This window comes from Coloeus monedula, assembly GCF_965178545.1.
Source record: "Coloeus monedula genome assembly, chromosome: 3".
Lineage (NCBI taxonomy): Eukaryota > Metazoa > Chordata > Aves > Passeriformes > Corvidae > Coloeus > Coloeus monedula.
In genome coordinates, this window is record NC_138783.1 from 31,465,556 (window position 1) to 31,480,573 (window position 15,018).

At 38.0% G+C, this 15,018-nt stretch overlaps 1 protein-coding gene across 3 annotated transcripts in view; it reads right to left on the reverse strand.

Annotated features, from left to right (window-relative positions):
• The window catches only part of RSF1 (remodeling and spacing factor 1), a 60,441-nt gene that overhangs the window by 20,172 nt on the left and 25,251 nt on the right, over positions 1–15,018 (reverse strand). The window contains exons 1-5 of one of the 3 annotated variants that reach the window (XM_082278292.1): positions 13,826–13,857; positions 10,703–10,795; positions 9,894–10,099; positions 7,812–7,969; positions 2,291–4,020 (exon numbers count right to left, since the gene is read on the reverse strand). In XM_082278292.1, the coding sequence (XP_082134418.1) occupies positions 2,291–4,020; positions 7,812–7,969; positions 9,894–10,099; positions 10,703–10,759 (2,151 nt within the window). In that variant the 5' untranslated portion in view covers positions 10,760–10,795; positions 13,826–13,857. Of the gene's footprint in view, positions 1–2,290; positions 4,061–7,811; positions 7,970–9,893; positions 10,100–10,702; positions 10,796–13,825; positions 13,858–15,018 lie in introns of those variants that run through there. The other 2 variants (XM_082278291.1, XM_082278293.1) reach the window with 2 other exon arrangements.

The window sequence follows — 15,018 nt, forward strand, 5'->3', positions numbered from 1 at the left end:
GAACAGCTGCAGTAAATTTGCAGCAGAGCATTTCAATGAATATATTGTCTTAAGATCCTTAAAATGCAGCAAGATAAAGGGAGAAAACATTGCATCTATGTGCAGAAAGAAACTTTCAGATAAGATTTAAAAGTAGGAAGACAAATTTTTTCACTCAGCCCCTTTTTTTCTATTTTGGCAAGGCAAACTTCATAGTGAACATGGTAATTCCACATTTAAACTTTCTGACTTTTTCATGATAATTTGTCTCAACCCAAAGCGATTTTTTTTTCCTCTCACCTACCCACCCCCCCCCCCCACCCCCAAAGAGTTTATGCATTTTATTTTACTTTAGAAAGTGTGTTTGTTTCTGAAAAAAGATCATTGCACCTTATAAGTGCATAACTTCTGTCCAGGTCTTTTTTCACATTTATACTTTTTCATTATTTTTCTCAAGTGAAACATGATTCAGTTGGTGCTTCTTTTTTGCTAATCAAAGGGGCATCTACCCCTTTCAATAATATACCATATTATGAATGAAATATCATATTTTGAATATATATTACCACATTTTGAATGAAAAACAGGTTTCAATTAAAATTCAGAAGACAATTCTGATTTAAACTACTTCATGCAACTAAGATAGTTTAGATTTAAAGCAACATGTCAAACAGAAGAAACTTTTGTTCCCATTGACTGATTTGTTTCTCACACCCGTCATTCTCTCACAACTCAATACCCTCACTCCTCACAGACACTGAAAAAGGAAAATAACTTTTCCAGATTTTTCAACTCAAAACATTTTTTGAATTTTGACTAAACCACTCACAGAACTGAGTAAGATGAATAAACTAAAATCCACAAAGTATTCTATTACTCCTGGAGGACGGACTCATACCAAAGTAGTATTCGTCACATTGATAAAATTCATTTCAGGTTCTTAACATCAGTTTCTACCTATTTAGGGATTTTACTGTTCTCTAAGATTTAGCAGCAAAGGTACTTCAAATCCACTATAGTGTAAGTTTAGGTTTAGGATTCATCATACAGCATCATAATTTCAAATCGGGTTTTTATAAGACCCATCTTTAAATAAAGAAAAGGAACCCCAAGATACAAAGTAAGCTAATAAAGATTCTGGTATTCATCCTGTTTAAATGACAGAAACTTAACAGCTTCAAACTTCTTCCTCTATCATAATTATTTTAAAATATCTCTAAAAAGTAAACATCTTTAGATCTCTTAAATCTTTCACAAATAGAGATCAAGTTAAAACACCTGTTGCAACAGTACTTCAAAATTCTAAGGACGTTTAGGACTTACAATCACTCTTATTTTCATATGTTTTCTTTTTTAATTAAAATCTTTAAATGAAAAATTTGTTTTTCATTTCTTCATGCAGTATAGATGTTACCATTCACTGAAAAATCAACTGTCTGTTCATTTTATTAAGGTTATCCAACATAGCAGTATGTGAAAGAAACTTGCTAAATGAGTGAATGCTTTGGGAAAACTACAACATCAGTCAAAAATGTGTTGCAGTGGAAAATTAATAGGATTTTACAAGTTGATATAAAAAAGTGCACTTAAAAATACAAACTCATTGTTCCTCTTTTGTTTTGTACTGCATATCCAGAAAAAAAACAGAAGATAAATTAAGAAAGGGTTATTTATAAATACACCGTCTCAGAAGCACATCATACAAATGTATAACTTCCTGTGATATATTTACCGCATGTATTTTTAGAGATCTATCCTGAATAAACAGAAGTTAATAATGAAAAAAATACCATCACCCACATTAAAATATGCATCCCACTTGTGAGAAAAGCTAAATTATATCATGAATTCACCACAATACCTTTAGCTTCAGCTAGAAATAGATGTCATAATATTTTTATTCTTTACCATTTGCTGGTTCCTTTTTAACTTATGTTCGTGACCAACCACACACCAGCAAGTATCCATCTAGTAAATCCAGAGGGGTTACAAGTCTCCATTCAGCCACACAGACTCGTATCTGATCATGTCATTTTTTAGAAGAATTCACTCAGGTTGATTTGGTCTACTTAGGTTGGTTTAAGTGACAGATTTTATAAACTGTCAAAGTTTATAAAAAGTCAACAGATATTAGCACTCTCCTAGGGGGTGTTTTTAAATTGGTTGAGTCCACTGACTCGATTGCAAAGCTAGTTTCTTCCAAAAGCTGACCAAAGGAACATAATCCTCAGTATTCCTATGTAAGAGTATATTCTCCTTATAGATAAGATTGCAGGTTTTCTTTACTCCCAGGTAATAAAACTCTATTTACCTTGTTAACTTTAGAATTTGTCTCCTTCTCTTGTTTTTTTGCATCTTCTTTTCGTTCTGGTTTTTGTGCTGCTGCAGGTTTCTCCTCTTCCTCTTCAGGTCGCTTCTTCTCAGGCTTCTGATCCCGAGTCTCCACAACTTTCGGAGTAGGCTTGGATATTCTTGGTGACCGCCTTAATGTGCGGCCAATGGTGACCTCTTCTGGTGGTGTTTCTGTCTTTCTCTTCCGACTAGAGATCCTGATCGTTAATTTAATTCCTTCTTTCTGTCTTTCAGAAGTTATTTCTTTATTCTCTGTTGCACAGGTTTCTTCTTCAGAAACTAGCTTATATTTAAATTTGCTTTTAGGTACTGGAGATTCCTTTTTACTCTCTGAGGAGTCCTCTAGATTAGATGCATGGGCATCACCTAATCTATCTGGCTCTGTTTTGGCAGCTTCTGGCTCTTCCTCTTGTTTTTCAGGGCTGGATTTTTCTTCTGCTTTGCTCTCCTCAGGTAAAGCTGTTTTACTATCAGAGTCCTCCTTTCCTGAAACAGGTTTCTCTACTGTAACAGGAGAAGTGGATGCAGGAGGTATCTCAGCAGCTTTTGGAGAGTTGTTTTTCTCCTCAGGCTCATCTTTACTTTTCAAAGTCTCTTCATCAGCCAGTGCAAGCTTAGGCAGTTCTGCAGGGGCAGATGCATTTGGGGACATCTCCAGCTTCTCTGAACATTCTTTGGGTGGTGGCAGGCTGTCGTTTTTGAGATCGGCGGCTTCCTTCTCTTCAGTTGTTTTGGCACAGTCTTCAGAGTTTGAAGACTCTTCTGCTACCGTCTCAGTAGTTGTGCTGTCAAGGGACTCTTTTTCCACAGGACTAGATTCCTCCTTTGAAGGCACTTGCTGATTAGAAACCTCAGAGACCACAGCCCCGATCTCTTTCAGCACCGTTACTGCATTTTTCTCAATCTCACATGTTTTTATAATTTTACTAACAGAATTTAGGGAGTCTAGTACTTTTTCCCCACTTTTTCCATTTTTCTCTTTTAATGAGGTACTGTCTTCCATTGCACTAGCAGAGTGTTCTGACTTATTATTTTGTATGACACTCGGGGTTATTTTTTCACAGCTAACCTCTCCATTTACTAGCACTTTCCCATCAGGACATAAAGCAGTAATTGTAGGGACTCTCTTAAAAGCTTCTTCTTCGGGTTTCCCTTCTTCCTTCAAGACATCCTTTGTTGGAGTAACACATTTACACAGGGGCCCTTTTATTGGACTGTCATAGTCATCTGTCAGTTTGATCTCTCGCTTTTTAAGTGGTATTTTTGCCTGTTGGTCATTTTTAAGTTTTTCACTTTCTTCCACAGATTTCTCCACAATTTCTTGTGGAGTTTTGACATTAACACAAAATTCTAACCTCTCTGGCTCGTGAACTGCTATTTTGTCCATACAGCTTTTTACTTCTTTTAGGTCTTTGGGTTCTGATTTGTTTTCCTTCACCTCTACTTTAACAGGCTTGACGTTTTCCTTAAAGGAGTCACTTTCTTCCTTGACAGTTTGCTTTTCTTCATTGTGTTCTGAAGGTTTCTCTAATTTCACTATTACTGGTAATTTTATAATTTCTTTTTCTTCCACTTTCTCACTTTTAAGCATATTTTCGTCTTCTTTGACCACAGGAGGAGGAAGGCTTTCTGATTCCACTGACTGTTCCTCCACCTCCTCTTTTTCTTCTTTGATTTTCAATTGATTTTCTGTTGACAGAGAAAAACAGCTATGAAACAACCACGGGACCTACAGGATTACAAAGAACTTCATTAAAAACAGAGGCATACCTAAAAAACCCAACAGCCTAAGTCTCACACAAAGGACTCTTCTCTCACTGAGTTAGTAGAAATCTGGCTTGTCTAACACTGTCATTAAGTAAGTGGGCTGACAATTTTTAGCTATAGAACCACTGTTCGGTTTAATTCTATACCAAGATAAATCTAAATTTCAGAAGCCAGCAGCAGAACTCTAGATTTATGCTTCTTTCAACAGACATCTCAGTCCCTTCTTCAGTATTACCACAATACTTCCAGAGGATACACAAAACCTAGGCAGAGGCATGAAATCTCGCTCGAGTCTCTGGACTATTTCAGAAAACAGAACGTCATGTAAGATTCCATGGCCTTCAAGGGAAATTCCTCAGAGAAATGAGTCCCCTGTTTGTACATGATTTTATTTCAAGATATACTTAACTATTGTATTTCAACAGTTCAGAGAAAAGACATTCAGCATTATGGCCTACGGCGAAATTCATCCGGGTTCTCTGGGCATTTCCTACACGCAGACAATACTCCACACTCACTTCATCTGCTGTTTTTAAAGAAAGCAATGAATAGCTGCATATCCCAGAAAAACCTGCAGACCTTTAAAGAATCAGGTTATTCCACTTTGCTAACTCAAGATCATTAGGGCTTGAAGTACAGTTCCAGCATTCAGAAGAAACCATACAGCTATTTTGTCACTATGCACTTAAACTTGTTATTTATTTTTACCATAGCCTCTTGGTATCTCAGGTGTTTGTATTTTACCAACCATTTTGTATCAGCCAGAAAGAGAACTAATTAGAAAAAACAAATACAATAGCACTGTATATACCACAACAGCAGCTCCTGCCACCTGGAAGGTGCTTTTGCAAGCATGCCACAACTGCAAACAAAATGGTTTTTTTTCCTTCTACCTCACCCCTCTCCATCAGAGCTAGCGTAGTTTTTTTTGCATGATGAGAGCTTCCAAAAGTGGTTAGAAATATACAGGGGAAAGGACATGACACAGCTATCTATTACATCTAAGAAATTAGGCGTTTGAGAAAAGAACAGTGAGGAGGAATTCACAGATCTTGTATTTTCAAATACAAGATATGTATCCATTAAATCCCAGTATCAGTACAGTAAAGATGTATCTCTAAGGCTCCAGAAGTGGTAAGGTGCCTTAGAGATGCACATCTTGAAGGCTCAAGGCTGGTTTTTCCCCCTTCATAGAATGATGTCCACTCAGAGCCCTTGTAACTGCCTCTGCAAAGATATCTGTCTCTAACAGTGAGAATGAAGTATTTTCTCTGTGTCCAAATTCTTCCACTTTCCCTTCTTTTCTGTCTGTCTAAACTTTGTTCAACCATTTCTTCCCTTCGCCTACTGCTTTCTCCCAAATTTCATTAAGGATCACCAGAATCCCAAAACCTCTCCATACCAAAAATCAGCAGATGTTCTACAGTTTAACTCCCTGAACTTATCACAAAACATTTCACATATACACAAAATGACTAAGTCAATGCACAAGCTCTCCTAATGCTACTCGAGTCAATCAATCAGGCCAGCAGAAAACATGCAAGCATTGGGTCAGTTTGCCGTGTATTTGTATGAACTAATTTAATGATACTTAATTTGTATGAACTGATTTTAATGGAAAATGGCCAAAGCAAACAGGTATCAGGTCTTCCAGCATGTTTTCCCTGCATCTCAGTAGGGCTTTCAGTGCAATCCTGGACTACAAAGAGGAGATACTACAGATTTTCAACTGAAAGGCTCTAAGGAATGTTCTGTGAACACACTGACAGCACTCAAATCACTGCAAATGTGAGTAATTTCATTATTTATTACATAGATAGGACATGGACTTGTAGAAGTGAGGCCATGAAGATGCTCAGAGGGCTGGAGTACCTGTGCTATGGAGACAGGCTGAGAGACAGGTTGTTCAGCCTGGAGAAGACACTGGAAAGACCTTAAAGCATCTCCCAGTACTTAAAGGGGTCTTACAAGACTTTTGACAAGGGCATGGAGAGACAGGACAAGGGGGAAGGACTTTAAACTAAGAGAAGGGAGATTTGGATTAGATATGAGGAAGAAATTCTTCACTGCGAGGGTGATGAGGCACTGGCACAGGTTGCCCAGCAAAGCTGTGGCTGCCCCATCCCTGGAAGTGCTCAAGGTCAGGCTGGATGAGGCTCTGAGCAACCTGATCTAGTCGAAGATATCTCTGCCCATTGCAGGGAGGTTGGACTAGATGGCCTTTCAAGGTCCCTTCCAACCCAAACTATTCTATGATTCTGCACCTAGTGCCTAGAGATGATTTTACACCAATACACAGCCTAATGCAAGTAATGAGCCAGGTGAGTGCGCCACAGGATTTGGGGAATTATCTACAGTAGGGACATTAATTAAAATGTTTTCAAATGGCTGCTCCTGAATTCAATGTAAAGCAAAATCGTATATGAAGAAGAGGTCTCAAAATTTAAGTTAAGTTTTAGGTCTCAAGATTTAAGTTGACTTGACCGAGACAAAAGCGTGATCAGTACATGGAATTAATTCTGCAGTGTTGGTAACTATGCAGGTAGTGTTGGCACTTACATGCAGAGTTAGATACTGGAAATGCCTTAGAGCGAAAGAGAATTCTGCTGGTGTTTGTCACAATTTACTGCCATGACTGCAATCATCTCTTAGTACTTCCACAACAACTCCAATTTTACCTAAATGTTTATTTATTTCTTCTGTTATACACTGCTTGTTGCAAAGAAGAAGAATAGAATAGTAAGTCCTTCTCTCTGATACTCAAAACCAAGACAGGCCTTGGCTAATTCCATAAATCCAATTAACTTCTACACGTTTGCAGAAGCATCTATTAACATACTGAAATACTGAAATCTTGTTTCTGATTGTGATAATATTTTCCTGTATTTTAACAAAATAATAAAACCAAGTAGTAAAACCGGGGTAAAATTACTTGGGATAACAAGCTTTTAGTTCTTCATGACCTGAAAGAAGATCAGATTCTTAAAAAGTCAAATACTTCAGGCTGACTGATACTTAGCAAAACCAATGCAAAAACCAACAGGTCAGGCAAGTTACTAAATACGTGCAATGACATGATAATAAGGAAGGAAAAAGGTTCTTGGCTTTGATCTTGGAGATCTTTTCCAACCTAAATAATTCTGTGATTTTAATAACAACAATATAGTGGAGGCAGATAAGGACAGCCTCACTTCTACAATGTTTTAGCATTTTAAATTGTTTTAACCTAAGCTCATGTCTTCTTGAAACATCATGTCAACTGCGAAACATTTGAGGAAATAACCTATATTTTTGTAACTCAAAAGCAAGAATAAACACCGCACCCAATACTGTCTTGATTTCAATCATGGCATTGCACAAGCAGATTTTTTTTTTTTCAAATTTTAATGTCGCTAAAACAGAAGAAGTTTGGCAGCAGTTCAATGCCCCACAAAAACATACAATAACGAGCATTCACATTATTATACAAAATGTACAGCAAAAAAATAGTTACTGAGAAAACATTTTTACACAGCTATCTTCCTATAAATAAATGTTTGAGAGCAAATATGTACTGAAAAACTCCAAAATATATTTATAATTTCAAAGCATTCAATATTTACTTGATTTACTTTTTTTAAGTCCTAATCTAACACAGTAACTTTTTGTGAAGCTGAAAATTCTAACATTGCTGCAGCAAAACACTTAAAGTTTGAGAAAAGAAGGCAGAAAACCTTGTGTGGCTGCTTCTTCACCCTTTTTGCTCTCTTCATCTTCTATGCTTGGACTTTCACGCGATGAATTCTCCTGCTGAGAATTGTTGTTTTTCAACAGAGCAGGATCAATTTGTGCTTTCAAGAGCTCAAGGGTCTCAGCAAGTTCATTGCGGTTTCTGGAAGAGAAAAACACACTGTCTGATAAGCCACTTTCTTACCCCAAAGGGATTAATAAAAAATAAACAAACATTAACTGCTTAAATGAATTACCCTGAAAACCTTATAGAGTTAGATAGTGAAAACACAAGCACAGCGAAATGCTTGTCCCACCAGTGGCTGCAACTTTGCAGTTAGAAACCTTCCAATTTATCCATACTAAAATAAAATTATGCTTTTGGAAGTTATCTGTCTCAGTTCCTGTTGGGTCTCAATCCAAGCTGCTACTATTATTCTGTTATTTATTATCCTCTTGTTAACCATCACTGATTATTCTTTGCTATTTCTTTTTTTCTCTCAACAGAGAACAAGCTACAGCTCTCTGCTCATGCACCAAAGAAGCAACCATATAATTTAGGTGGAATTTGCAAAAGCAACCAGCAAAATAATTTAAATAATTTTTGCAAGTGCCCATCCTAAGCACATGCAACAAACACCACCAAGTTGTCTAGAAAACTCCAAGTCAAGTTATGACAGCAAAAAAATGTTGGTGCATAGCTGTATGAGCGTGGATCTCAGTGCACTGTAACTCCTTACTTAAACTGCACATCCAACTATAAAAAAACCACCTTAATTTATAAAGAATTTGAGCCATGATTGAACAGAGTCATTGTTTTCTTAATGGACTAGAATCATAAGGCTCTCACACCTCTTTTTTAAAGTTGATGTTCAGCAATTTGTTTTCCCCCAGTTTTAGAGAAGGGAAGGAAGCCTGCAACAATCCCACAGGTTTCAAAACCATTTCAGATTTCTTAATGCATTACTGTGGTTTTCTGCTGTGAGTGTGGACTGTTAGAACCTTCGCAGCAGAACCCTGATTTCTTCTTCTTTTGGCAATGAATTTTGGAGTCTATAATGCATGGAAGAGATGGATGATGCATGGAGCAGCTCTTGATCTGTTTGTTTGGATAAATTTACTTTATTCCCCCACAACAGCTGTCCACATGTAACTCGTAGTAATGCTTATCATTTAAGTGGTTTACACAATTCTGTACACCTCCCTTGGTTACTGAAGTTATGGCAGCGTAAATAACCTGCAGATGGTTTGGGTTGGAAAGGACCTTCAAAGACCATCTACTTCCAACTTCCCTGCCATGGGCAGGGACATCTTCTACAAGACCAAGTTGCTCAAAGCCCTATCAAATCTGGCCTTGAACACTTCCTGGAATGGGGCAGCCACAGCTTCTCTGAGCAACCTGTGCTACTGCCTCACCACTCTCAGAGAAGAATTTTTCCCTAATGTCAAATCTAAACCTGCCCTCTTGTCAGTTTGAAACCATTCCCCCTTGTCCTGTCATTACACGCTTCTGTAACAAATCCCTCTCCCTTTTTCCTGAGCCCCTTTAGATACTAGAAAGGGCTCTGAGTTCTCCCTGGATCCTTTTCTTCTCCTGGCTGGACAATCCCAAGTCTCTCAGCCTGTCTTCATGAGAGAGGTGCTCCAGCCCTCTGAGCATCTCCTTGGCCTCCTCTGGATTCCTTCCAACAGGAGTAGTTGCAATATAATTTCCCCAAGAACAAATCTGTCCACTTGTAACTTTCCTAACAAAAGGAAGTTAAAGAAGCATTAGTGTTCTATTTCCTAAGGCATTTAGCTGGCCAGTAAGCAACATGGAGCCATGGTTGTCAAGACAGTCTCTTCTTGCTACCCTTTCTATATATTCATTGTAGCTTAAACAAGCAGGAAACAAATTACATGATGGCTGTTACCAACAAATCTGTGAATTATTTCTGTACATGATTTTTCACTAGAACATAGATACAAGTGCAGGAAATCGCACTGTCATGAATCCTACTGTGCGAGAAATGAAGATTTACTGAAATACATTTCTGAGCCCCAGTCACAAATAGCTAAAAATCCTACAAAATAAAAAGAAGGAATACCTAACAATGCACTTCCATGTGGATCCATCCTGGTCATCCTGTTCTTCTATGTACATCCTGACATTATGCTCTTGATCCAGCTGATACCAGTACATGAGGCCATCCTTGTCCCGACCAATGGGCTGCAGACGCATGGCGTCAGCATCCTCTTCATTAATGATATTCTTGAACTTTAGATTGTCATCAAACTGACATTCACAGAGATACTGAAAAAGTAGAAAGACTGTTAAGATATCAAAAACATAAACAGAAAGAAGAAAACCAGCTCATTTTATTTCAGTGTAATTTGGAGCTTCTTTTTGGGCCTCTCTCTGTTGGATCTGTGCATCAGCTATAGCTATCAGTTTTTTCCAGACCACGTTCTTTTTAAGTGATATACAAGGTTTTGGGTTGGGTTTTTTTAACCTGGCTAGCTTAGAAAGCTTATTCTAAATTTTTATTACGTAGTAAAATTGATCTCATTCTACAGTAGAACCCATACATAACTTGAAACCAATACTGACAAATCTGTCAAGATCAAAAAAGATGAAGTCCCATTTTGCCTTTGGAATTCAGCAAGATAACAAACACATTTAAAAGTGTGTATTCCACTGACAAAGAGCTCTTGACAAAACAGTAAGCACAAGACTATTGTCATACAAAGTGTGAAAAATATGCAAACAAAACAAAAATATGCAGTTTGGACTGTCTGCTCCAAGATCAGCTCTATATTTAATACATGTACTTATGGTTCAGTCAAGCTAAATTTGCAAGATCTTAAAGTGAGTGAGGAAGCAGTAATTTAGAACCTTAGGATGATGAATGTTTACCTTCAGAATCCCCAGTTTGCATTCAACACTCATTTCTAGGTATCCTTTTTTTTCCATCTCCCAAGCCCAAGTGCTGTTGAATTCTTGACATATCTGTTACAAACAGAATAAGCAGATTTCTAAGATTAGAAGAAAAAAGCAACTTTAAATTGTTTTATTAATAGTACCTTACTACAATAATTAATCATACATGACCTCTTTGGGATTGCAGTCAAAGTCTTACACAAAAATAAAAAGTAAAACTGAGGTATGTTAGCAAGCACTGTTGAACTTTCATGGAAGAGCAGATCATCGAGGCCCTGATCACCACCACATTCTCTAAGCATCCTAAATTAGGTAGCACAACTCTAGAATGGGAAGGTATTATTATTTTTGTTGTGCACATATTTTTCTACTTCTGTCTATTTAGAACATAAATTCTCTCAAGCAGACATGTTTTCCTACTATATCTCCTTACAACACTTAGCACATAAGTTGCCAGGGTCTCTTGGGGCCCCTGAAGCCCTTCAATTGTACTGCAGATAAATGCAACTGCTACTCACTCCACACTGTGGAACTATCATTCCTTACAAAATATCTTGGACTTCAAGCTGCTTGATAAATATTTTAAAATATTGTAAGTATAGCAAATTTCAATTTATTAAAGCAAATAAATTCCACCACCCCAATACGGGGGGGAAGAAAACCTAACACCAGAAAAAGCAGCAGTAGAGGAGAAATAGATTGAATCAGCATGAGCTCCAATAACAAAGCTGAAGAAGAAATGCCCTCTCCCTCCTAAACAACTCTGATGTGCTTAAGACAACTCTCATGAACAGAGACAAGCTGCTCATCAATTGAGGACACATGGTGGGATCTCCAGTCAGTGAGGCTATTCCAGTGGAAATATCCATGAGGAGGCCAAAGATGATCAACTCCATTTGGGATTATTTTGAAGTGCCACTGCTGAATCACAGCTGTCAAATCAGTGCAAATCAGTGCCCTTCAGTCTGCAAGGCTGGACTCAATTAAAACAGTGTAGTCTCCTCAACAACAGACTATTATGAAACATAAGATACAGTTACCAAGCTACTTAAAACCTGTCAATCACATCTGAAAGCAGCTTTCTCTGGAAACAGCAGCAAAAATAGTTCTAAATTTCACCCACCAGAAGTAAAGATCAACTGATTCATAATTTAAAACTCTATCTGGGCTTCGACCAAGCAAAGGGGCAGCTAACCCTCCACTGTCCCCACAGCCACACTACCAACCTTCCACTATCCCTAGTACTGACACCATTTCTCAGGTGGCACAAGGGTAAGCCAGCAGTTAGGTCAGCTCAGCCACACCATAAATCATACTCTGACTTTAAGCTGTGACCTACAGAGAACTGTGAAGAGCACTCTGGTCACAAGGGATCCTGCTGAAGAGCAGTTTTTCCTGCTCTGAGGTCAAGGAATATTACACTGGGACTTCTCTGATGCCAAGCCAAAGCTCACAGCAGGAGACAATCGCTGCTCGCTCACAAAATGAGGCTACTCCACTTTCTCTCTCCTTTTCAACTATGTAATGTGAAGAGCACTGGGGAACTGTATATCAAAACCCTTGCTCAGGGCATATGCTAGTTGCTGTTCATTATTTAGTCATTAAGTATGAGAGCAATAATGAGAAGCTTCATGTGCTATGGAAGTGTGTGACTGTCAAAGCAAAAGATCTGAGACATGAGAGCTGATGAAGCATCTGTTCAAACTGAAAAGACTACATTTTGACAATTAAAAACTAGATAATTGTGTTTTCTCCTGACAAGTACTGTCACAACCCTGAGCTACAGATCTCATTGATCCAAGCTCTGCTGAAATCTTAAGTCTCTGCCTTCACAGAGAGGATGCTTCACACTGATCAAATAGCTGCTGCTTGCAGCAACTGCTGGCTTCTGCATGCTAAGAGTGGTCAGCACCTTCCCACCCTGCAAGAAATGCTGAAACATCTCTCAAATAATTCCAAAGCAGCTATGATGGCATCCAACACTATTACCACGTTCTAAATACTCACTTTAAACAAGAAAAACAGGAGGGTGAAAGACACAGCAGAGGAGTCTCCTTGGGTGGGACTACAGACACCCGAATTGTAACAATCAGAAAAGACAAATGCGTTCAGAATGTGCTGATTTTGGGTTGAAGGTTTCAGATGGACCAGTGCAGAGAAATGTCCTCTGTATAAAAATTTAAGTTATGTTTGACAATAGTTCAAGTAAAACACTTTGTCAGGAGACAGTGCAGTGTGACTTAACTACATGTTTCTCAAAATCAGCTAAGCTGGACAGTTCCTCTTAGTTGTTGGAATGTTTAGGACCAGGCATTTATGGCTGATTATGTCAGCCATATGTCACTACACAACATTCCTTGTGCAGAGGAGGAAAGTCAGACTCACAGAGACCTACAGCCATTTTCTTCCATAAAAGAAGATGTGCCAATGCATCTTCACCAGTGCACATGCTGGTGATCCAACTTGGGTGGTTCACCATCAGAAGAGGGAAGGCACTCTCAACTACCGTGTTCACTTCCTATCCCAAAATATATCCCATCTGCCAAAATACCAGCCACAGCTTAGAGACAATTTTTAAGATACTCTTTATAAACACAACCGTCAAGTGAAGTGCATTTTACAATTAGTTGGTATATAAACAAAATACAGTAATACACGCACACATAAATATTAAGAGCATGTAAGTCTGAATGTCCCCCACTAAAGCTTCCACCTATGTAAGAACATCTAGAATATATCAAACCCTGTTTTATCAAAGCAACACATCAGTAGTTTCTAACAAAGGAAAAACAGGTCAACTTTGCCTGTTAGAATGTCATCCATGATATGTGGAACAATACTGCAGGCATCAAGGAAGAATGCTTTCAGTGCTTCCACACCTTTTCAGTTTTTCCTGGCTTTTGTAGCATTTCCCAATACTCTTCCTTGCTTTTCTAAATTAATCATACTCCTTTGAAATGGGGACAATATTAGCATACCTTTCTAATTAGTTATATTCAAATTCCTTTGTTCTTCAAGGTTCCTTTGAACCACTGGCCAGAATAAGCTTCAAGTTAGCTCTGGAGACTGTTAAATGAAGTAGAATTTATTAACACTTACTTGGTCTTAACAGGGGTGTGAGGGAGGGTTTCCTTACTGCTTCCCTGAAGAAGAATTTCCAAACTGCTTTGAAGATTTTCCAAACTACTCCCTCAAACTTGTTTTATCGCCCTGCTTTCTGCTTACCACACAACTGGTAAGTGGCTCCAGTGGGGTACATAAGTTCTCGAGTCAGAGTTGGGTTTTCTCAGTTTGCTGCAATGGGTTTTGGGTTTATTAAGGAATTTAACACAATTCAGTAACCACAGTACTTGGTAATACACAAAGTACACACAAGTTACATAAATTATTACATTGCTATTTTTAAAAATTATCATCAATACTTTAAAATTGGTTAAGGGGTTAGGATTAACAAAGGCCCTTCAGCAGGTCATTCCCCAACACACTCCCAGCCCTAAAAACATCATCTTAAAGGGTACGCAAACCTCAAGACAAATTTATATCTCTGTAAAGCTTATAGATAGCACTTAAGGGGGAGAACTGCAGCTGGATTTGCCAAGTGCCATTATTTGTATGGTTGCTATTACCACGATGCTGTATTTCTAAGCAAGATGTGATCATGGCTGTACAGACAATAACACGATTACAATTCTGTGGATCAAAAGACACATGGAACATATCCAGAGGGGAAATGGTAACCTATTAATTTAGACTACCCTTATATTTTTATTTGTTGAAGCAGTGTAAATTCCTTAAACTGGAAACTATTTGTATGTAAAGTGTCAACAGAGACACAGCTGCAATTAAAATACCAAGACAGAATTATGTAAAACAATGGGATGCTCTATTTTTACTGATGCGTAACTACCTTTTCATCTTAGCTGTGCCATTCTGAGCATGCAGACATAAATCACTGCAATACTTTCTTACATTATTAACACATGCTACAAGACCTCTCTACGGTTCCTATATGAATATTAGCCAAATCACAGTAATTACATCATATCTGGACAAGTGATATACAAACGAATTGTTACTGTATAAATCTCTGTTCAATTTAACCCATTTGCAAGCTACTAAATCTTCTTTATTTAGAGTCTTAATACTCAAGAAGGTATTTTCCTACCAATTATGAAGGTGGACACTTTCACATGCAGAAGATGGTGCCTATTTTCAGCTTTTTTCCACAAGCTTAGGCAGACTGCAAGTCTGGGATCTGATGCACGCATGTCGATGCTGGCACAGCCCAAGGC